Raw genomic sequence first — 22154 nt, 5'->3', positions numbered from 1 at the left:
CCCGCCTCCCTCTCGCTCTTAGGGCGACAAAGGAGTGGAGTCGGGAGCCCGAGGCCTAGAGTGGCAAGGCAGCGCCGGCAGGAAGAGGCGGGGCTCGCGGGTTGGTTTCTTGCCGCTACCATTGGAGGAGCGGTGAGGCGGGGCCTGTTTGAAAGCGGGCGGAAGTGGCGCGGAAGCGGGATGCCTGTGGAGAGCAAGATGGCGGTGAGTAGAGCGGAGGGGAGAGGGAATGTATGCAGCTTGATGCAGGCGGCGCAACGACCAGGTGGGCGAATGAGGCGCTGACGTCATGCAGGCGAGGCCCGCCATTATCCAGCGGGCCGGATAGGCTGCGCCTGGAGCGGGAGGCTCCATCGCGGCTCATCTCCTCGTGCAGGGAAGAGCAGGTGTCGCAGGCCGAGGCCCGGGGGCTGGAGATCTCGGGCCCTTGGAAGAGCCGCTGCCGGCCAGCGAGGACGCAGGCGGAATAGAGCCGCAGAGTTGGGGGGCCCCCAGGGGTCATCCAGCAGAACCGCCGACGAGGCAGGAATCGCAGCAGCTGAAGAAACGCTGAGAGGCGACCAGATCCAGACTCTCCTTGAGAACCTCCCAGGAAGTCCTGCCGAAGCCTCTGGAGCAGCAGCAGACCGGCTCTCCAGTCTGAACACCCTGGACTCCTCCTGTGTTCAGAGCAGCTGGGCAAAGCCGGCAGGGTTGTTTTAAGGTCAGGAGGAGACACCGTGCGGAGGCGTCTCTTGCCTGGGCCTCCTCCCTTTGGTGCACCCACTTGGTGGGAGTTTCCCAAGGCAGGCAGGATGAGAAGTGGCCCAGTGCAGGAAGGCTTTTGGCCCTGGCACGATGTGGCAAGGAGGACAGGGAGGAAATCAGAAAGTGTTGGCTTCGGCTCTGGCCCCACTCACTGGCTGGTCAGTCCTGATGAACACCCGCTTCCTCTGTCCCAGCTAGCTCAGTACTGTCGACTGGCAGCTGCCCTCCAGCATTTTAAGCAGGGAGCATTCGCAGCCCAACCCGGCGATGCCATGGGGAGGGGGTTAAACCTGAGCCCTCAGTGGGCTAAAATGATGACTGTTTGATTCCCCCAATTTACTTTAAAACAAGCTGGAAACTGAGTTCACCTGAGCCCCCATTTCTCCCACCTTGATTTAGGACAAAGAGAAGAAGAAGAAAGAAAGTATATTGGATCTGTCTAAGTACATTGATAAAACCATCCGTGTGAAGTTCCAGGGTGGCCGGGAAGGTAAGCAGAGTCTCCATAGCACCTCTGCTATTGGGGACCCGACACTGTGCCTGTCACCGCCTCTTCATGATTCAGGTCTGAGGACGGATCTGTTCTCCTTTGCGGCCAGATTACATCGCTGGTGTGCATCGTCCCTGGCATAATCCTGCTTGCTAGGGAATCACCACTGTAATATGCAGAATGTAACTGTAACATCACAGCTTTCTGCGTTCAGCCTTGGCGTGGTTCCCAACGGCTCCTGACTGTTTTTCCTTGTTTTCCCACAGCTAGCGGTGTCTTGAAAGGATTTGACCCCCTTCTAAACCTGGTGCTGGATGGGACCATTGAGTATATGAGAGGTGCGTTTAAGACCCCATGACCCCCCTGTCAGGAGTTCAGCCTACACCCGACTGGCATGTTCCCTCCCTCCTGGTTGATCATTCGAGAGCTTCATAAGCTTTCTTCAGCCCAAACATCACAGCGACCGATGCCAACAGACATCGGCACACTTATGGATCCGTAGAGTTATCGCAGCATACGCAGGACAGACCTCAGCAATTCAGCATGTTGGCTAATCTAATTTATTTACATATAAACACACACAGAGCATTGCAACATGGCTTCCTCTTTCTCTAGCATCAGACAGCAAAGAGAAAAGAACAAAGGACAATAGTCCCACTTCACGGAACACAGTAACACAAGCATCCTGTCTTCATCACTTCCCACTCTGTGGAGTCAAAACACACTGTCATGTGATAGACAACAATCCCATGACTGCAATCATGGAGCAGGAATTCTAACACCCCCCACAGCAAGCAGGTGACAGGAAAGGAGCAGGCTCTTCTCCATGAATTTTCCCCATCCTCTGCAGGATCAGGCCATGGTCCTGCTCCCCCTTTTCTGTAGTGACCAACTAGATGCCCCAACAGACAGAGGAGAACAAAGGCTCCCAACTAACTGGGCTGGTTCTGTGTATCACCCATGGCTAACAATCATCAAGGATACCTGTCCAGTCACAGGTTGTTCTGTTCTCCACCTGCTCCTACTCAGAGTAGACCCACTGAGATTCAAGGGCACAGCTGGCTTGGGCCCAGTAATTTCTGTAGTTCTGAGTGGGATACAGCCTAGCGCAGCTGCCACAGCTGATCCCAGGGGGCCCTTGTCTTGCTGAGGGATGTTGAGCCTCAGCTCCTGTCTCTGGCTGCCACCTGGCTCCCAGGTCTGAGTTCCAGGCGCTGACTTTGGTGCAGAAAAGCACCCCCAGGGCTTGAGAGCAGGATAGCTGGCAGGACCCAGTGTTGTAGCTCTTTCTGGGCTTTTTCCTTTGCAGATCCAGATGACCAATACAAGCTCACAGAGGACACCCGTCAGCTGGGACTGGTGGTCTGCCGAGGGACCTCAGTGGTCCTCATCTGTCCCCAGGATGGGATGGAAGCCATTCCCAACCCCTTCATTCAGCAGCAAGACGGCTAAGCCACTCTGGGCTCTTTCTGCAGCTAAAATCTTGAGAGGACTCGGAGGGCCAGCCCCCGCTGACAAGAATGGACTTTCTTGCAAGGGGAACATATTTTTGTATGCTATGTTTATACTGGCAAAGGACCTTGTTAACTTATGTAAGGTGGTTGTTACTGCGTTTTAGTTACCCCCCCCCCCATTTTGACACTATGTCTCACAAGGAAGAAGGCGTTTTGTCAGGAGATGCCCTGAAAACTATTTCAGAAAATAACCTTGTTTTGCTGTGAACTTTTGACTCTAGTCTAGAGCCACTGAAATAGCTTGCTGTGTTTATGTAAAATATTACACAGGAAGATGAGGTTTTTTGTTGTTGTTCCTTTTACCTCTTTGGCAAAGGCCACAGCTGTTCCTACATTGGCTTGCTGTTCTGTTCTCAGAGCTTTGGAGGGGACTGCCCATTTCCCCTTTGGGTTAATGGTGTCTGCCTTCCTTTCTCCAGGATGGTTGTCTGCCCAGGAGGGGTCAAGCGCTTTGCCAAATGTCAAGAACTGTAATGACACCTGTGTCCAACTCCTCTTAATTTCCAGGCGGTGACTCTTTCCTTTTTAGGAGAATTCCTGAAAATCCATGAATAAAACGCTATCCAAAACTGACCTAGAATTTGTTAGACTCTTCTGCTTTGAAATGTGATATCAAAACTCGGAACGACAAAGCAAGTTTATTTGGGAGAGGATGGGAGCCATCTTTAACCTATCACCAATCTCTTTGAATTGAGTGTAGATGCCTGACATGCAGCCACAATGAAAATGTAGCAACTACTTCATTCTCTGCTCAAGCAGCACTTCCCTTTACTTGGCTTCTTTAGATGCAGACGTCAGTAGCACAGCAAGGAGACCTACGAGGAGTGAGTGTGCACCCCAGGAATGAAGACATCCGAAGAGCCTGCTGGATCAGGCCCATCTAGCCCAGCCTCCTGTCTTTGCAGTGGTCAAGCTTCCCTAAGAACCCAGGAATCCAGACAAGGCAGCAATGCTTCTGAATACCAGTTGCTGGAAATCACAGGAGGGGAGAGCTGCTCTCTTGCTTGGATCCTGCTTACGGGTTTCCCACCTAGTTGGCCACTATGGGAAGAGGAGGCTGGGATAGATGGACCTGATCCAGCAGCCAGGCTTTTCCAATGCTGCTGTGGAATATCCAGTTTCAGAGGATCCCTAGGTTCTTTGGGGCACCTGTGACATGGTCTGGCAGCCACACTCTTCTGACATTCTTGTGGAACCCCCAGGTGCAGAGGCAGTCTCTCTTGGTCCCAGCAGGGAAAGAAGGACGTTGGGCTTGGCCTGATCCAGCAGCTCTTCTTACATCCTGACAACGCCTCACTAGCTGCCTGGGCAGCTGAGGGAGCCAGAAGGGAGGGATCTATTTTTAGGGGCTGAGTTGTTGCTATATCCGTCTTGGCTGCCTGGCCAAAGCCCTCCTGCGCAGCCCAAAGTGTGGCCTGCTTGCACCCAGTGAACATGGCTGGCCTGGAGGGGGCGTCTTCTGGGGCCCAGTCAGGAGGCCACGTGGTCCTGGAGGTGGGCGACAGGCAGTTCCCTGTCGAGCGCTGGGCCTTGGCCCGCTACAGTCGCTACTTCGAGGCCATGTTCTTTGGGGGCACACGAGAGCGCACAGCCCCTCGGATCCGGATCCAGGGCCTGGACCCCACTGCCTTCCAGGCCCTGCTGGCCTTCACACAGACGGGCAGCCTCCTCCTTGACCGCAACAATGTCACAGAGCTGCTGGAGGCAGCTGACTTCCTGCAGCTGGACTGCGCCAAGCGGCTCTGTGAGGCATTTCTGGAGAGGGAGCTGCACGTCTCCAACTGCCTTGGTTTCCTGGCCTACGCGCAATGCTTCTCCTGCGCCCACCTGCAGGCGGCTGCACTCTCCGTGGTGCTCTCACACTGGGCCGAAGTGGCTTCCGGCGAGGAGTTCATGGAGGCCCCTGCAGAGACGCTGCGGGTGCTGCTGCGGAGTGACGATCTCTTTGTGAGCCGCGAGGAGGCAGCCTTTGAGGCGCTGCTGCAGTGGGCGACTGCCGACCCTGCTGGGCGGGAAGCAGTCTTCCTGGAGCTGGCAGGCCTCATCCGCGGACCCTTCCTGAGCCTGCCCTTCCTGGAGCGGCTGGTGCGGCGATGCAAGAGCCCCCCAGGGCAGGACACCTCGGGACGGCTGCTGCAAAAGCTGGATGCTTGCCTGCCTGCCAGCTGGAGACAGGCAGGCCTCTCACCTTGTGTGGGGCGCAGCCATGAGGTCCTCTTTGTCCTGGCTGGCAAACACGACCAAGAGCAGCAGGAGCTTTTCCAATTCCAACCGAAGACGGAGGTGTGGCAGACCCGGGCGCCCCTCCGACGCAAGAACCTCACCCAGTATGCTGTGGCTGCCATCGGTAACTCTTCTGGCTTCTGAGCTTGCACAGAGTGTGAGCAGCCCGCAGGTGGCTGGCATTTTCCCCATGCCATTGAGAGTCTGCTCTCTGCTTTGGTGCCCTCTGGGTTGGTGTGGGCGGGCAGAGGGTTTCACCTTGAAGTTTGCGTCTAGTGGAATGCTAGGGTGGGAGAGAGTGCCAGCTGTGGCTACCTGGTGCCAGGAGGTTTGGCTGCACCCTGCACATGCTCAGAGGTTCCCTTTTCTTTAGAATTGCTTCCTGCTTTGCAAGAAGCCTGGGGGGGAAAGCTTCTACAAAGTGTACTGCTGTGCCATGGCCTTGCCTGATGTGGGTGGTGCTGCGGTCTAAACCACTCAGCCTCTTGGGCTTGCCAAACAGAAGGTCAGCAGTTCGAATCCCTGTGATGGGGTCCTGTTGCTCTGTCCCAGCTCCTGCCAACCTAGCAGTCCAAAAGCATGCTGGTGCAAGTAGATACAGTAAATGGGTACCACTGTGGCAGGAAGGTAAACGACATTTCTGTGTGCTCTGGTTTCTGTGACAGTGTCCTGTTGCACCAGAAACCGTTTAGACCCAGAAATAATAATAACGATAACGATGATGCTCCTGTAACTGGGTTACCCCGGCCACTCTGGGTGGCTTCCAACAAAATGCTAAAACGCAGAAGTCTCCAAACTCCCTGTCTTGGGCTGCCTTCCAATAGATGTTTATTTCCTGGCCATGTCTCCCTCAGCCTCAATTCGCCCTGTCTCATACCTCTTTGGGGCATCAGGGAACCCCAATGGAAATGGGGGCAGAAATAGCCATTGTCCCCCAGTTCTATGTAAGCAGTTGGTTGTCCCCACCTCATCCTTGTTGCTTTTGCTTCACACCGAAACAAATGCAGGATGTGAAATATCACCCCTTGGAGACGAACTGCTTTGCTTTCATCAGGAGGCAATGTGCAGTGGAAGCGAAGCCTCTCTGTGTGGTGGGTCCGCGGTGGAAGGGGAAACGGCATCTCTTGCGCTCTCTCCACAGGCAACTTCCTCTTTGTGACGGGCGGCTACTTCCGTGAGGAGTTCTCCTGGTGCAGCGTGGGCTGGGTGCTGATCTACAACAGCTGGGACGACAACTGGCTGGATGGCCCGGCCATGAAGACGGCACGCCACAGCCACTGTGCTGTGGGGGTGGGCTTCCACCTCTACGTGATGGGTGGCAGCACTGAGGAGGGGGCTGTCACGCCTGCGGTGGAGCGCCTGGCGCCCACAGACTCTTCCTGGGAGAGCACCAGCCCCCTGGCCCACCCCGTGGAGAGGGCCGGGGCGGTTAGTGTGGGGACTCGTGTCTACGTCATCTGTGGCCTGGACGAGAATGGAGATGTCTGCCATGCTGTCCAGCGGCTGGACGTGGAAACGGACATCTGGGATGTGGTCTCCTTCTCGCCTCTCCCTAGGTGAGGCGGCTCTGGAGGTTGGGATGTTAGAGGTGGGGGGCACATCCTGCTCCTTCTGGAGTAGTGTGTCCACCTTGGGTCCCGTCCCCCCCCCCCCGCACTCAGCTCCCACCTGTGGCTCCTAGAAGCTTCTCCTAGGCTTCTCCTGCATGTGAAGACAGGCTTTGGTGGGCAGAGCGGACATGACCAAGAGGGGATCCAACAGACAAGCAGGCAATTTCTGCACATGCTGTAGAGCAGGGGTGTCAAACTCAAATTCATTGGGGGCCGCATCAGCAGTTTGGTCACCCTCAAAGGGCCGGTTGTATCTGTAGGACTTACAGTACAGGAGAGAAGGGTTCAGGCAGCCATTGGATCTGTCACATCACAGGATGGCATGCGCTCAATATAAAAACAAGTGGAAGTTTCCTGAATGCATGTAAAGTGGAGGTTTCCTGTGTAGAACGGTCGGCGCCGCTAGAGGGCAGACGTTCTCTGGCTTGTAGGCTGCCGCGCATGTGCTGAAGAGGTGGCTTTCTTGTGTCAAAAAAAAAAGAGCGAGAATAAAAGGTGAAGGCTGGCGGCCGGCGGCGGCTACACGGGCCACATGACGAGGTCTGGCGGGCCAGATTTGGCCCGCGGACCTTATATTTGACACCCATGCTGTAGAGAGAAGTGAGGGGCCGGTGGAGCTCGTCCTCCTGGGAAGGAAGCTCATTGGGAAGGAAAACTCTGGTCCTCATCCTGCACTGTGTTGTTAATCTGGAAAATAATTCACATCTGGCAACCAATGCGCCGTTTTGTTTTCAGATAGTAAATGGGGTAAAGGTAAAGGGACCTCTGGCCAATAGGTCCAGTCGTGACCGACTCTGGGGTTGCGGCACTCATCTCGCTTTACTGACCAAGGGAGCCAGCGTACAGCTTCCGGGTCATGTGTCCAGCATGACTAAGCCGCTTCTGGCGAACTAGAGCAGCGCACGGAAACGCCGTTTACCTTCCCGCCGGAGCAGCACCTATTTATCTACTTGCACTTGGACGTGCTTTCAAGCTGCTAGGTTGGCAGGAGCAGGGACCGAGCAACGACCTTCTGATCAGCAAGTCCTAGGCTCTGTGGTATAACCCACAGCGCCACCCGTGTCCCTAGTAAATGGGGTAGACAAGTCCAAAAAGCCCAGGACACAAATTTTCATGGCCCCCTCGCAGCTGTGGTTGCTCATGTTTAAACTTATCTATCCACGTACTCGTATCTGAAACCAAAGAGGCCCATTGGTTGTCAGATGGGAATGTAACATACGCTTCAGGTTACATACACTTCAGGTTACAGACTCCGCTAACCCAGAAATATTACCTCGGGTTAAGAACCTTGCTTCAGGTTGAGAACATAAATCGTGCAGCGGCGACGCAGTGGCAGCAGGGAGGTCCCATTAGCTTCAGGTTAAAAACAGTTTCAGGCTAAGAACGGACCTCCGGAATGAATTAAATTCTTAACCTGAGGTTCCACTGTACTGTATTTTCAGCTCTCTGAATGCAATACGTGGAATATCTTCATAACCCTCCACAAATCCAGAGCAGAGCCCCTAAGGTGGTTGGATGGCACCTGGTATGCCTCCTTCTGGCAATTTGAAAATTCAAAAGAAAAATCTTAACTTTAATAATCGAAATAGAAAATGTTAAGATAACCAAAATAATTTAACAGAAAATAATCAAACTCTGCAGTTGTTGTCCTCTCGCTGATGCCTTCCCCACCTGCCTCTGCCCCAGAGACCTGCAATGGGCGCCTGCGCTTTGGGGCTTTCACCCTGATTGTGACAGCCTCCCCCCCTTGACCCTGGGCCAAGACGGCCTCTTCTGAGCCAGGATGCGCCTTCAGAACTTGGAGGCACCTGCTGTCCGTCTGCAGATTTGCCAATCATCCCTCACACTATCCATTCCCCCATTTCTCCATCAAATTTGGCTCTTCCTCCCCATTCCCAAAGGGAGCCCAGTCTCCTTCTAAATGCAGCAGTAAACTCGCGACTGCCTAGGCTGAGGGATGTCAAGAGCTGCTTTGCACCTGGGACACCTCCAGGCAGGCAAGCCCAAAACATTTGGGCACCTGAGGCATCTCCCCAAATGGCACACACCCCACTCCCCACCAGAGGCAGGGGAAGATTTGCGTCAGGAACAGGAGGAGGAGAAGGAAGATCTGCCTTGGGAGCAGCTGCCTCCTGGCGGTCACCTCCCCATGCTTCCTGAGGTGTAGGCACCTGCCTGACGCTCTCCTCTCTCCATCCCCAGGTATGACCTCTGCGTTGTGGCTCTGAATGGGGCCATCTACACCGTGGGAGGGGGCGCCTTCCGCTTTGATGTGGACTCGGGGGAGTGGACACCAGTGGAGGAGGAGTGCCTGGCGCGACAGTTCTTCACAGGGTGCAGCGCAGCCAATGGCAGGATCTATCTCCTGGGCCAGAGACAGGGCAACGCTGCACTCCCCAACATGGTTCTCTTGGACCCTTACCTGGAGATGTGCCAGGAGGTGGACAGCAAGCTCCCCTGCCCGCTGCCCATCCACGGGACAGCCTCCGTGCGGAGATTTGACATTTGCGCATGACGCGGTATGCCAACACCCTCCAAGGCAGCAGTGTGGGAGACGGAGAGCAGGAAAAGTCGGCTGCCCTGTTCTTTTTCTCTCCTTCATTTTGGAACGAAAGAGACCATTTGGGTATCCAGCCATCTGTGGTGAAGCCCCACAGAAGGAGTGGAGTGCAGATAGCCTGCTCCTGCAGAGGGGGCTCGGTGGGACTGGGCCTCCCCCCTTTGTATGGCGGAGGCAGAGCTGCACACCACCTACTGGCCAGCGCTCGTGTTCCTGGCAAAGCTGCCTCTCTGCTCCCTCTCTGAGCTGATTTCAAATGACAGGGAAAGGAACTTGAACATAATAAGAATAAATGCAAGTTGCCAACCAGCACATTGATGGGATCAATCAGCGAGTTTGGGGGAAATGAGTGAAACAAAGTCAGGATGTTGGAGATGTGTGAGATTGCAGTGATACTGATGTGGCCATCGGGTTTCAGTCCTGATCCAGATTGTGGTGTGTCAGGGCCAAGGTAGGGGTGGGGGCTGCATGGGGGTCATTTTGCAGCAAATCCCTCCAACTTCTGTTTCCTTGCCTGAAAGCACAGCTGGAGGGGGGGAGGAATCTGGGCAGGTGGCCCACTTGGAAGGGAATGTGGTGGAGATGGGGGTCCCCAAAACTGCCCCCATTGTGGGGGTCCCTATGCTCCTCCTACCTGTGAAGATATCCTATTTATTAGCTGCATTTACTGCTCTCCCTCACCTGGACTAGGCTACAGAGTGTTTGCAAGTTCTCCAAGTAAATCATCGGGCTGCCTCCCGCTTTGCAATGCACCTCCCCAGGGACCCCGAGGGACTTCTTTTCCAACCCCCTGCAATGCAGGAATCACAGCAATGGAATCCCTAACAGATGGCCATCCAACCTCTGCTTAAAGACCTCCAGAGGAGGAGAAAATACCTTCTTCTGAGGGCAACAGAGCAGTCAAACAAACCTAAATTTGGCATTGGACTCCTTCCTGCAAAATACTAACCCCACCATAATTGCTGCACCACAATTGTCCAGGAGAGGGAGCCATAGGCTGCCTGTAGCCTGGATAAATGGAGGGTGAGGCAGGATGGTTTGGGGAGTGTGGAGTGAGCTGCCTTCCCCTGAGGCCATGGACACATCAGCACCAAGGTCCTTTCCACACACACCCTCTTCTCCCCACTGCTGCATTGTAAGTCACCCCTTGCTGTCCTCATCTGCAATCACTGCCCATCACTCCTGCTCACAAGTTGGCGTCTGTGCATGTGTAAAGGCTGTGTCAAATGTTTGCTTTGCTGGAGCTAGTTTGAGGGTGGCTTGGGAAGTTTATGTGTGTCATTAGAGAGCCAGAGTGTTGGATTGGGACCTGTGAGACCTAAGTTCAAATCCTCCTACCTCGCCCATAGAAAGCTCCCTAGGTGGCCTTGGAGGCCAGGCACTGCCTCTCAGCCGATATCCCAGTGTGGTTTTGCCATGTGCACCATGTTACGCTCCCAGGAGATATAAACACAATCAATGAATGAATCAATGCAGCATGTCAGACTGTAGAATACATTTACTGGTTTCGAGGAGCAGAAATGAAGACTGAGCTTACGAGGCCAGAGGGACTCTGTATATGCCCCAGAGTCCTCTTGCAGGCAGCGTCCTCTGAGATCTTGGGCAGAGTCAGCCATGGGGGCGCTGTGGCTTAATGTGTCCGGGAGATGGGTGGAAGTGCAAGTCAGGCCACCAGTGCCCAGGTGATCTTGGCCTCCTGATTTGGCAAGAGGAAGGAGAGCATAGCCATTGGGGGCAACCCACTGTGCCAGTAGCTGCATCTGTCGTGAATTCTCTTTCAGAGCAGATGAGCGGCTGCCACTGCTTCCTAATGCAGGGAGTTCCACAGCTTACCACAACCCCCTCTGTGAGAAGACGACCTTTCTTTTGTCCCCCCTGAATCTTCCAATCTTTTCCGCGCAGAGTTGAAACCTGAGCATGGCAGTGAAGGGGATCCTAGGAGCAACTGTTAGGAAGACGCGGAATCCCACCCCCCTGGGACTGAATGAAGGCAAAAGCGCTCGAGCCCAGATCTCCCCGGCCAATCGCGTTGTGAGAGAGGAAGAGTCTCCCTTCCCTTGAATTCGCCCTCGTGCGCAGACGGCAGCCATGAGAGATCCGTGTGGCGCACCCGGAGGACGCGGCAGAGACGGGGACCCCCACCTTAGGGCGGGGTCCCACCCCGGGAGCAGTGCTTGGGGACGTCCCTGAGCTGCAGGTCCTCGCGGGGCGTCCAGGGCCGGGCGTAGCCGCCCCGGGGCAGCAGCAGGCGGTTGAGGGTGTGCTCGTAGTTGACGTGGCGCCAGGCCATCAGGATGTACTCGCGCTGCTCGGCCAGCAGCGGGCAGTCGCAGGCGTCGGGCACCCAGACGAACTCGCGGCGCACGACGGGGAAGCGGTTGCGGTAGGTGTGCAACACCTGCACGTCGTAGCGCGTCTCCTGCCCCACCCGGCGCTTGGAGAGGATTCGGGCGCGGAAGACTGTGCAGGCAGGGGAGAAAGGAGGTCAGGAGGGGGCTCTCCTGCGGCGGCCCCCCAGGGGAAGGGCTCTCCTCATCCAGCTCCCCTCTCCACCCGGGGGGAACAGGAAAGGGGGTGGGGGTTCCTTGGCATGGGACCCTCTACGCTCCTCCCCACCTTGGCCCTGGAGGGAGGAGGGAGACTGCGGCAGTTTGGACTAGATGACCCTTGAGGTTCCCTTCCATGCGGAGGGGCCACGTACCAAAGTCGCTGTTGCAGTAGTGGTGGATGCGCTGGGATTTTCCCCTGGGAGAGTCGCACGCCCCGCACAGCCCTGCAGGATGAGAAGAAAGCATTTTGTGGGGGGAAAGGGGGGGCACTGACCGCCTTCCTGCACTTCAACCCTGCCCTCTTTCCCCCTACAAGTGCGGGGTGGCGTCTGGGGCTCTGGCAAAAGCCCTGCGAAGTAGGTCCGGCCGAGAGTTGGTGGCTGGTGGGATTTGGAGAGTTGCATGTGGGCTGGAAATCCAGTTCCAGGCGAGAGGCATGCACACAATCAAGCCCACCCACCCCCGCCCCCAAAGAATCCTGGGAACTGTAGTTTGCACAGCGCTGAGCTACAGTTCCCAGCGCCTGGGGTTCTAGTCAGGGGCTTCTCCTACTCCTCAGGCTTTTCTTTTGCTGGGTTGGGGGGAGAAGAGGTGGCTCTGCCTTGGAGGAATCTTCCTGCAACATCAAAGGCTGCCAAAACCAGCCTGGGCTTTGTGGGTTCTGTGGCAAAATGTTGCACTAATGAACTCACAAGCTGGGGAGCTGCCTGCGCATGCTGAGAGCCAGGAATCCCACCTCAAATTATGGGGTGGGAGCAGCCCAAGGCTCCCAGGGGGCCTGGAGGGTGCGAGCTGCTGAAAGCTCTGTGGAGAAATTTATTCATTTCATGGCACTTCTATCCACCTCTTCCTCCAAGCAGCTCCAGGAGGCTCCTGTGGCCCTGACCCCCCTTCTCATTTAAATCCCACACCAGCCCTGTGAGGTAGGCAAGACAGAGAGAGGCAGGGACTGGCCCCCAAGGTCACCCAGGGCACTTGGGTAGCTCAGTCATTCCTCCATCGCTGGGGGTTGGGCTAGATGACCCTTGGGGTCTCTTCCAACTCTACAGTTCTATGATTCTATGAAAACAGGACATTGGAGCTGGAGGAGGGGGAAAGCAAGGGGACGGCAGACATGGGATCAGGGTCTGCATGGGTGGGTACCTTGGAATAAATGCTACCAAATCCCTCAAATCTCCTAGATTTCCAACAAGAAAATGTTTCTTTCTAAGAGCACTCCACTCCTGCACCCTGAAACTATTGTGGGGGTGAAGGAAGGAGAGATGGACAGAGAATGGGGGGGGAGAGAGATAGAATTGAGGATACCTGAGCTCCCTGGGGGCACTTTGGCTGGCAAGGGCATTCCCTCCCGCTGAGGCGTCTTCCTGGCGATGTCGTTTTGAGAGGGCGGGGCTGGCAGGATGGCTGGGTGCTCCCTTGGTGAGCCATCCCCGACTTCCCTGGTCTGGGGCTGGCGAAGGGGGCTGGCGTCACTCTGGATAGGGTGGAAGTGCTCTTTCGGGAGCCAGAACTGGAACTCAATGCCCTCGTTGGGCTCCTGAAAAAGGACCTGAGGCAAGAAACAGGCATTGGGTGCATGGGCGAGACCCAGTTAATATCCTTTGCACCCAGGTGGAAAACCCCCACACAATTCCCTGACCCATCTCACCATGACCAGCAAGTCCTCCTGGGTGGGTCCGGCTGCCTCAAGGCTCTCATGGGCGTCCGCTGTGCGAGTGTAGCGGACTTGGGTGCCTGCTGCCTCGTACGTCCCTGGCCAGTCAATGGCCCAGTCACCGTTGATGACGTAGCGCTGGTTTGCCGTCATCAGAGCTGGGGAGGGGAAGGAAGAACGTTTGGGGGAAGCTTTTAGGGGAGTTTTTGGCTGGCCCCCTCCTCCCCAGCCAACCACCCCAGAACCCCCAAGGGAGCCTCTGGGTGCCTCCAGTTTCAGAGGAGGCGTGGGGAGCTACCACAGGCAGGGCCTGCTTGGGGTGGCCCCTCAGGGCAATGCCACTGTCCTTGGAGCTCAAGAGGGGTGTTTGTGCAGAAAGCAGCTGTTCGTCAGCCAAACTCTCTTGGAAGGTGGTGGGCTCTCCTTCCTTGGAGGCTTTTAAAGAGAAGTTGGGTGTTCATCTGTCAGGGATGCTTTTGCTGCAATTCCTGCATCACAGGGGGTTGGGCTAGTTGACCCTTGGGGGCCCCTTGCAATGCTTCTAGGATTCATGAGAGGTTTTTAAATGGAAGATGGGTGGCCACCTGCCAGGGTTCCTGAATGTGTGTCCATTTTGTAAAAGTGCAGTTTCAAAATAGGCAGTTGGTAGGATCTTGGGGCCCCCACCACCACAAGGGGTCAGCAACAGGCATGGGGGTGGGAATAGGAACCTGCCCAGCAGCCCCTCCTACCGAGGTAATTGCGGCTGCTGTCTGTCACCTTGATGTGTCTGGCGCCTGCCGGGATCTGAGTGACATTCTGGTAGCCAAAGTAACCTGTGAAGCAATCAGAGGAGAGCGGGTCAAGTGCGGGGGGGGGGGGGGAGAGACCACTGGGGAGGGAGGGGGAGGGGGCTGCCCAGGGGGAAGCAGCCAGGGGGTGAAGGGGAACTGCATGTTTTTTGGGGGGGGGGAGGCTCAGAGTGTGACGTGCAGCGCTGGACAGAGGGCTTCCTCAGACATACTACTTGAAATGTCAGTTGGATGGACACCTGTCAGAGATGCTCTAGCTGAGATTGCTGCCCTGCAGGGGGTTGGGCTGGATGACCCCCAGGGACCCTTACAATTCTGCTATTTTGTGATCTCATGCTTTTCAGTGAATTCCTGTTGGATCAAAATCTATGTAGGAGGAGAATTCCCTGGCTGCCAAGATCCAAGTTTGGGGCAAGTTCTCTTTGGTGAGGGGACCCAAGCATAGATTTAAAATCATAAACTACGCAGCAAAGTAAAGCATGGAAATGTGGGCTGTGATTCCTTCAAATTATGCCCTTCTCAGTGAGTTCCCAAGTTCCCTTTGGTGAGTTAAAAGTTGATTTACTTACTAACTCTCCAAAGGTCATGAAAGTGGCACAGGCAGTAACAAGTGGTGAAAGTTCCTAAATTGTTACATGGAAAGAAATAAAAGGGAATTTAGAAATTTGGTAAAGAATGAATTTATCGTTAAGGGGGAGAATTTCAGTGGTTAAAATGAATGTATTGCCAAGAATGTTGTTTCTATTTCAATCAATCCCAGTGATAAGCAGTGCTGGATGCTTCAAAGAATGGCAAGAATATATTTCTAGATACATCTGGCAAGGGAAGAAAGCAAGAATAAAATATAAATTGTCATCTGATATGAGAGAGAGAGAGGAGGTTTCACCCTGCCAGATTTGAGATTGTACTATGAGGCATCTTGCATCTGCTGGACCTGGGAATGGATGATATTGAAAAATGGAGATGTGTTAGATCTAGAAGGACATGATAATAGATTTGGATGGCATGCATACAGTATTTATGGTATGATAAAGTGAAAGAACATAAAGGTTTTCAGAATCATATAATAAGAAAATCAAATTTTAAAGTATGGGGAGCTTCAGTCCTGGCACAATTAGTATGCAGGTAGGTTGCAAAATCTGTCCTAGTGACTTTCAAGATGGCCACCAACCTGTGAGGCAGGGCAAGGCAGCTGCTCTAACCATTTTATAGTTTTGAGAGCATGTTAGTATAAGTAACCAGAGTTAGGACTTCCAGTTCACCACAGGTCGACTTCGTACGTGCGTCCCGCATTCTCTGTGAGACGCACACTCACCAGTGGGGTGAAACGGGGGCTGTAGGGCTTTACGCCCCCTCCCCGAGGGTTCAGGAGGGTTGCTTGAACCTGTAAGGATCAGCTGCAGTATCAAAGCGGGTTCCTAAACCCAGACCGGGAGGAAGGAGACCTCAGACGCTAACAAGAGCGATTCTTCCCCCAGGTAAGAAAGCCCGATCCCAGAATGACCAGGCGGGGGAATCTCCACTGAATAATGATGAGCTCAAATACCTGGTTATTGAGACCTTGGAGCATTTAAGGTTAATCTGAAACCAAAGTTAATCCAAAGAATCGAGGTCTTAAACTAAAGAAATAACACTCCATAAAGCTAACCAGAGAACTATTATTTTACGGAACAGTTGAGCTAATTTAAGACAAGCTGAAGAGGAGGTCAATCCCGAAGTAGTTTGGGGGCTGTACCAAAACGAAAACAGGGTAGGAACAATCTAACATTCTATTTGTGGTCAGCATGTGCATAGACTCAAAGATTTTTATGGCAAGAATCAAGAGAGAGTGGAGAACAGTATATGCCCCAGAACTTAGAATATTACCAAGCCTTCTCTCTATATTTCCTTAAAAGATGTATTGGTGGTACTTAACCCCAGTAAAATTAGCAAAAATATATAGAACAAGTACTGTACCAATATATGCTGGAAATGTAAAGAAAAAGAGGTTACCTTTTATCATATGCGGTGGAATTGTAATCAAGAAATTCTGGGAAATGATATATAATGAAATGAAAAAAATGTTTAAAATAACCTTTCCTAAAAAAATGGAAGCTTTTCTGCTAGGAATTATAGGTACCGAGATCCCAAAAGATCAGAGGAAACTGTTTGTGTATGCTACAATGGCCACTTGGTTTTTGCTAGCCCAGAGATGGAAGGAAGAGACAACCCCAACCAAAGAAGAATGGCAAATCAAGTTGATGGATTATGCTGGAATGGCAAAATTAACTGGGAAGCTCAGGAACCAAGAAGACAAGAAATTTTAAAAAGAATGGGAAAAGTTTATAATGTATATACAAAATCATTGCAAACAGGTTAAAACATTAGCAGGATTCTAAATACACTTATAATGTAATAGAAAGTACAGATAACTTAGGAAGATGAAAAATTGAAAAAGTATTGCTATGCAGTTGAAAGTAGAATTAAGATGGATGGATGGAATGGGGGAAGTCAGGAGATTAAAGGAATCTCGATATGTGGAATTTGTATGATATTTTGATCTAAGTTTATTCTTTTTCTTTCTTTTTTTCTTATTCTATTTCTCTATTTTGGATGTATATATATATATATATATATATATATATATATATATATATATAATAAGTTCCTACACTGTTGGCAGGGGAACTCAAGAGTGGCTTGTGAGAGCTGGAGCAACCAGCTGAAACCTCTTTGCACTTTGAGCTTCTCAGAAGGATGGAGACCTGAGCTCCTCCCAAGGGGAGTGGAAGTGGTCCTAGCTAAGTGTGGCAAGACAGTGGACTCTGTGGTATTACCCCCTTCAAGTGTGTTGATTAGACTTAAGCCTGTTGGTTATAGGAGGCTGGTTACCTCACCATTTTGTCTGCACTTTCCTAGCTGCAAAAAAGGACACCTCTTTTCTTTGTTGTTGCTCTGGGGCAACCACTTCCGTTCTGCTGACTTCAATCCCTGACAAAGTGGCATGTGCGTTTGCCCAAAGCGGGGAAGGTGCTGGGGAGGGGAGGGGGAGGAGGTGCTTGGGGTGAGGAGGAAGAGCATGAAAAGCCAAAAGCCAAAGCATTCACCCACGGAGAACGTCAGGGCATTGAATCACCAGAGCTGGGAAAGGCTGCCCGGAAGACATGGTGCACCAGGACGCACGACTCGTTCCTGCCTCCGCAGACCCCGCAGGCATCCGCCTGAGACTCTGAGCCCAGCAGCCCATCGCAGCCGGCTCTCTGGAAGGGAGACCAAGAGGGGGGAGCATCAGGCACCAGATTGGGGGTGGGGGATTTGATAAATCTGTGCATCTCCAGCAGAAGTCTAGCACAGAGTGGCTGGGGAAACTCAGCCAGATGGGCGGGGTATAAATAATAAATAAATAAAAATGATGATGATGATGATGATGATGATTATTACTATTCAGGAAGCAATCAGAGCATAAAATGACCCTGGACGCTGGATACCCCAAAGGGATCCCCCCAGCTAGCACCCCTGTGCACCCCTTATGTGCCCACCTGACTGTCCTGTTACTGGTACCACATAAGACCCATTTTCCACATTAGGGTGGCAGCACCTACACTTTGGAACTCCCTGACTATTGATATCAGGCAGGTGCCTTCCCTGGACGCTTTTGGGATCCTGCTGAGAAACATTCCTGTTTAGACAAGTCTACCTGCATGTTTGGAAAGTTGAAGTGAGTTTTAATCTGCTTTCAGCCTATTCTTGTTTTAGCTTTTGGGGTCCGCCTCAGGCCCTGACCTAAATCTGACGGGACTTACCAAACAACGGCCACTGATGCAGAGGTCCCGAGAGTCTGGGCTGCAGCGGGTCCCATCCAGGACCCTCCCAAAGGTGTAGTAGAAATTGTGCCCTACAGCCAGGCAGTTCAGGTCGCAGAGGTTGGGGGCTGGCAAAAAGGGAAGAGGAGGAAGGGGGTCAGCTCCAAGGGTCTTCTGGCAGTTCCCTCACTGTGAGAAGTGAAGTTGCAGAGAACCAGGCAGAGGGCCTTCTTGGTGGTGGCGCCCACGCCCACCCTGTGGAACGCCCTCCCATCTGATGTCAAGGAGATACCATATTTTTCGCTCTATAGGACACACTTTTCCCCCTCCAAAAATGAAGGGGGAAAGTGTGTGCATCCTATGGAGCGAATGCAGGCTTTCTCTGAAGCCTGGAGAGCGAGAGGGGTCGGTGCGCTCTCCAGGCTTCAGGAAGCTATCCACAAGCCTGAGGAGCCCGGCAGGAACTCCCTCTGGGCTCCGCAGGCTTGCGGATAGCTGCCTGCAGCCCGAAGCCCGGGGAGCGCGGTGCTGTGCACCCCTGGCTTCGGGCAGCTCTCCACAGGCCTGCGGAACCCGGCGGGAGTTCCCGCCGGGCTCTGCAGGCTTGCGGACAGCTGCCTACAGCCCGAAGCAGCTTCGGGATGGCTGCGGAAAATCTCCGCAGGGCGGCGGGGTGAAGGCACCCCACTGCCCTGCGGAGGCCTGAAAGGCTGTCCTCGAAGCTGCGCTCCAAAGGCTTCAGGGATCTTTGAGGTTGGCGGTGGGGGAAAGCAGCGCTTCCCCCCACCGCCAGCCCCACAAGCTTGGGGGGCAGCGGCAAGGCTGCGTGCAGCCTTTGCGCTGTTCCCCGACCTGCTCTTGAACGCACCTTGTTTTTGAGAGGGAGAACAAGAATCCCCCCCCCCCCGTTCTCCCCCTCCTATGGTGCATCCTATAGAGCAAAAAATACGGTAACCTATTACATGACTTTCCAAAGACATCTGAAGGCAGACCTGTATCGGAAAGTTTTTTATGTGTTGTGTTTTACTGTGGTTTTATAATTTGTTGGGAGCCACCCAGTAATAGTAATAGTAATAGTAATAGTAATAGTAATAGTAATAGTAATAGTTGTTGTTGTTGTTAATGAGTACTATCAGGGGAAAACACCCACTTGCCCCCAATTCACACTCACCAGAGCAATAAAATGAACTGGAATGCAGCTAATTTGAATTTTTCAATGCCATTTCTCGACAACCCTCTCCAAACCCAAAATGCATATTTTGTAGGAGGGGAAATGTGAATTAAGATGAATATATTCATGAAAATACCATGTAGAAATACATTGTATAATAGGGGGAATTGCTTGATTGGGTATATATATATCTTACGAGAAATTTGCACTAAAATCCTGCCAAATTTTTGTGAGGATAGATAGATGTGTGAGTGTTGTGAGATTATGAAATGGAAATGGGAAGATTTGTTCCCCTACTCCTTAAAGGACAGCACAAGAGGGGGAAACCCCAAAACCTCCCCTTGGGCTTTGGACTGAGATCTCCCCAGGCTGAGCCCACCTCCATGGAAGGGGACCCATTGGTAAGGTGTCTGGCTGCCCAGGACAGGCTTGCCGTCGTAGAGGGAGCACTGGACAGCCCGGAAGGGGACGGATCCAGGAAGGCACTCCTGCAAGAGAGGAGGAAAGCCACAGTGTGAAAGGACAATAAGATGCAAGGAAACGGAGATCCAGCCTGAACTCTCTGGCCACTGCCAGAATTGGGGCCCTGACATCACCCATGGGGGGCGGGGCTTGCACAAGAGGGCTGGAAAGATCTGGCTTTCAATAATAACTTTCACTTCACCACTCACCGTAGATCCACCTCTGCCTTTCAGCCAAATGCTGGTGACAACTGCTAGGTGATGCTGGATTTCCTTCCCAGCCCATTGGTGGTTGCTAGGCAATGCCAGCCCTTGACCCCCACTCCCCAAAGCATCCCTTGACAGTGGTCCAAAGCAGGGACCCTCAAACCTCTCTGCATTTTTAGAACCCCTGCTCCTTATTTTTGCAGTTGTAGATTGCTTTCAGCTCTTTTTTTACCATTTTGCATTCATTATTTTCATTATGTATTCTATGTTTTGTATACAGTGGTACCTTGGTTCTCGAACTTAATCCATTCTGGGAGTCCATTCGACTCCTGAAACTGTTTAAAACCAAGACGCAGCTTCTGGTTGGCTGCAGGAGCTTCCTGCACTCAAATGGAAGCCCGTCGGATGTTTGGCTTTCAAAAAACATTTGCAGACTTTACTTCTGGGTTTGCAGCGTTCGGGAACCTATTTGTTTGACAACTAAACTGTTTGAGAACCAAAGTACCACTGTATTTTAATGTTATGTTGTGAACCACCCTGAGATTTACAGGTTTAGGGTGGCATGAAAATAAATAATAAATAGTATTGTAAATAAATTGTAACCAGCCCTGGGACTTTAGGTTGATGTAATAATCATTCATCGTCAGTATTAACAATGAAGAATAGGGAGCAGGAGTGCAAGGCAAGCTGCAGATTATATTTATTGCTGTGTTGGGAGTCCACCTCCTTCCCTCCACAAAGCTCAAGCGTAATTCTCCCCACCTCTGCATATCATCCTATATCAGTCCAAGGGATACAGAGGCTGGAGACTCTTCCAAATGGCTGATTTGAACCCTGGCTCGACCCTTTAACCTGGACCTGATACAAATGCAACCTCGAACACAAACCCCGCAATAAGTGTGCAGCACTTTATTCTTTGACAAGGCAAGTACTCACGTTCAGTTCACACACCCGGTACTGCCTGAGAGGCCCCTTGCACATCTCCTCCTCAGGGAACCTGTACGTGAAGAGGAAACACCTCCTTGAGAGACTCATCCTATGCAGAAGGAAGCCCCTTTGGGTGCAGCAGGGCTTACTCCCAGGTAAGCAGCAAGAGGATTGCTGGGCATGCATTCTCAAGGTGCTGGGGCTGTATACTGGTGAAATGTTATATTGGCAAAGCATGGCTAAGGCAGTTTGCTGGGCATAAATTCAGCCTTTTGGCTCAAAAGGTGGCACAGAGGTATTTCCTTATGTAATGTAAATGTAATACTTCATGTTACATTTGCTTCATGTTATGTTCTTTCAGGTTATGTCCCACGGTGACCCAGAAGTACCGGAAAGGGTTACTTCTGGGTTTCACTGCTCGCACATGCGCAGAAGCACTAAATCGCGCTGCACAGATACGGCGCTTCAGGTTGCGCTCTTTTCATGTTGCGAATGGGCCTCCGGAAAGGATCCCGTTTGCAACCAGAGGTACCACTGTACATGCTACCAAAAGGCATCTATGAGCCAAGCAAAGAGAAAAAAAAACACCCTCCAATTTTCCAGGGACAGTCCCAGAATTACAGAAGCCATACTGATTTGATCCCGAAATATCCCAATTTTCTTTTCTCCTCCCTGTCTCGGAGAACAATTAAAAGTGGTGTGTGAAGGTTCAAAAACTGAGTCCTGTTTATCCTGAAAATAAAATCCCTGCACCAAACGAAGGAAACGATGACGCTGGCATACAAAGCCCTTCCTACAATTTTGAAGGAAAAGATCACCAATCCACTTTCAAGTCTTTCATTGCGATGCTTCCGCAGCTAGCCAATTCTTAGGAAATGTGGGGAGTGTTTATTCCTTTATTGTCAATGGAGCCTGGCACTGCCTACTCAGAAGTAAGTCCCACTGTAATCAATGGAGCTTACTCCCAGGTAACTGGATCAAGACAGTTCAGCCTTACTCTGAGCTCTGAGTTAATAATTAAATACAGTATTGTTGTTTTCTGCTAGGTAACACATGAGTGTTTAACCTTAGATCACATGAGAGGTATTGAATTGCCAGTTTGCCATCTTGGAAGGGTGATGCCTGTTTCTCCGGCTCTGTGAGGATGTAAATGAAGCTCTCCAGGAAAACAGCTCCAGGAGAATTGGATGCTGTCAAGATAGGCAGACCTCTGCTTCTAGGTCTGTTGGGATCATTTCATATTTTGTAAAATGCTGAGTCTGTTTCAATCCACAGGTTCGTTTTGAAGAAAGTTCTGCAAGTAAGTGTCAATAGGCCTTGTTTTCATTCCAAAAAGGAGTCTATTTTTATATGTCCAGTTGCTTCAAATGGAGCAATATTAATATTGGCAATATTTCCAATGTGGGAGAGCCTCCAGGTTGGCTGCCGGGGAGACCGAAAGCAACTGCTGTGATTCGAACCCAGGTCT

General features: G+C 52.2%; 3 protein-coding genes across 7 annotated transcripts in view; 2 read left to right on the top strand and 1 right to left on the bottom strand.

The window, feature by feature from the left end:
• The first annotated feature begins 40 nt into the window (after window positions 1-40).
• On the top strand, window positions 41-3324 carry LSM7 (LSM7 homolog, U6 small nuclear RNA and mRNA degradation associated). The gene is made up of 4 exons (XM_080988682.1): window positions 41-204; window positions 1147-1237; window positions 1504-1575; window positions 2547-3324. The coding sequence occupies exons 1-4, from the start codon at window positions 181-183 to the stop codon at window positions 2687-2689; spliced, it is 330 nt and encodes a 109-aa protein (XP_080844808.1). The 5' UTR covers window positions 41-180; the 3' UTR covers window positions 2690-3324.
• A 120-nt stretch (window positions 3325-3444) lies between these two features.
• Window positions 3445-9453, top strand: LOC308467215 (kelch-like protein 25). The gene is made up of 3 exons (XM_080988676.1): window positions 3445-5098; window positions 6116-6530; window positions 8787-9453. The coding sequence occupies exons 1-3, from the start codon at window positions 4186-4188 to the stop codon at window positions 9097-9099; spliced, it is 1641 nt and encodes a 546-aa protein (XP_080844802.1). The 5' UTR covers window positions 3445-4185; the 3' UTR covers window positions 9100-9453.
• Window positions 9454-10624: 1171 nt separating this feature from the next.
• Window positions 10625-22154, bottom strand: part of ADAMTSL5 (ADAMTS like 5) — a 28586-nt gene continuing 17056 nt past the window's right edge. For all 5 annotated transcript variants that reach the window (XM_080988677.1, XM_080988681.1, XM_080988678.1 and 2 more), the window contains exons 4-12: window positions 20696-20756; window positions 19471-19579; window positions 17921-18048; window positions 17254-17377; window positions 14079-14162; window positions 13342-13505; window positions 12999-13242; window positions 11846-11917; window positions 10625-11604 (exon numbers count right to left, since the gene is read on the bottom strand). In XM_080988677.1, the coding sequence (XP_080844803.1) occupies window positions 11288-11604; window positions 11846-11917; window positions 12999-13242; window positions 13342-13505; window positions 14079-14162; window positions 17254-17377; window positions 17921-18048; window positions 19471-19579; window positions 20696-20756 (1303 nt within the window). In that variant the 3' untranslated portion in view covers window positions 10625-11287. The remainder of the gene's footprint in view (window positions 11605-11845; window positions 11918-12998; window positions 13243-13341; window positions 13506-14078; window positions 14163-17253; window positions 17378-17920; window positions 18049-19470; window positions 19580-20695; window positions 20757-22154) is intronic.

Source organism: Podarcis pityusensis, assembly GCF_964106645.2.
Source record: "Podarcis pityusensis genome assembly, chromosome: 18".
Lineage (NCBI taxonomy): Eukaryota > Metazoa > Chordata > Lepidosauria > Squamata > Lacertidae > Podarcis > Podarcis pityusensis.
The sequence above is the reverse complement of the archived record's forward strand: the minus strand, read 5'-3'. Positions and strand labels throughout refer to the sequence as shown.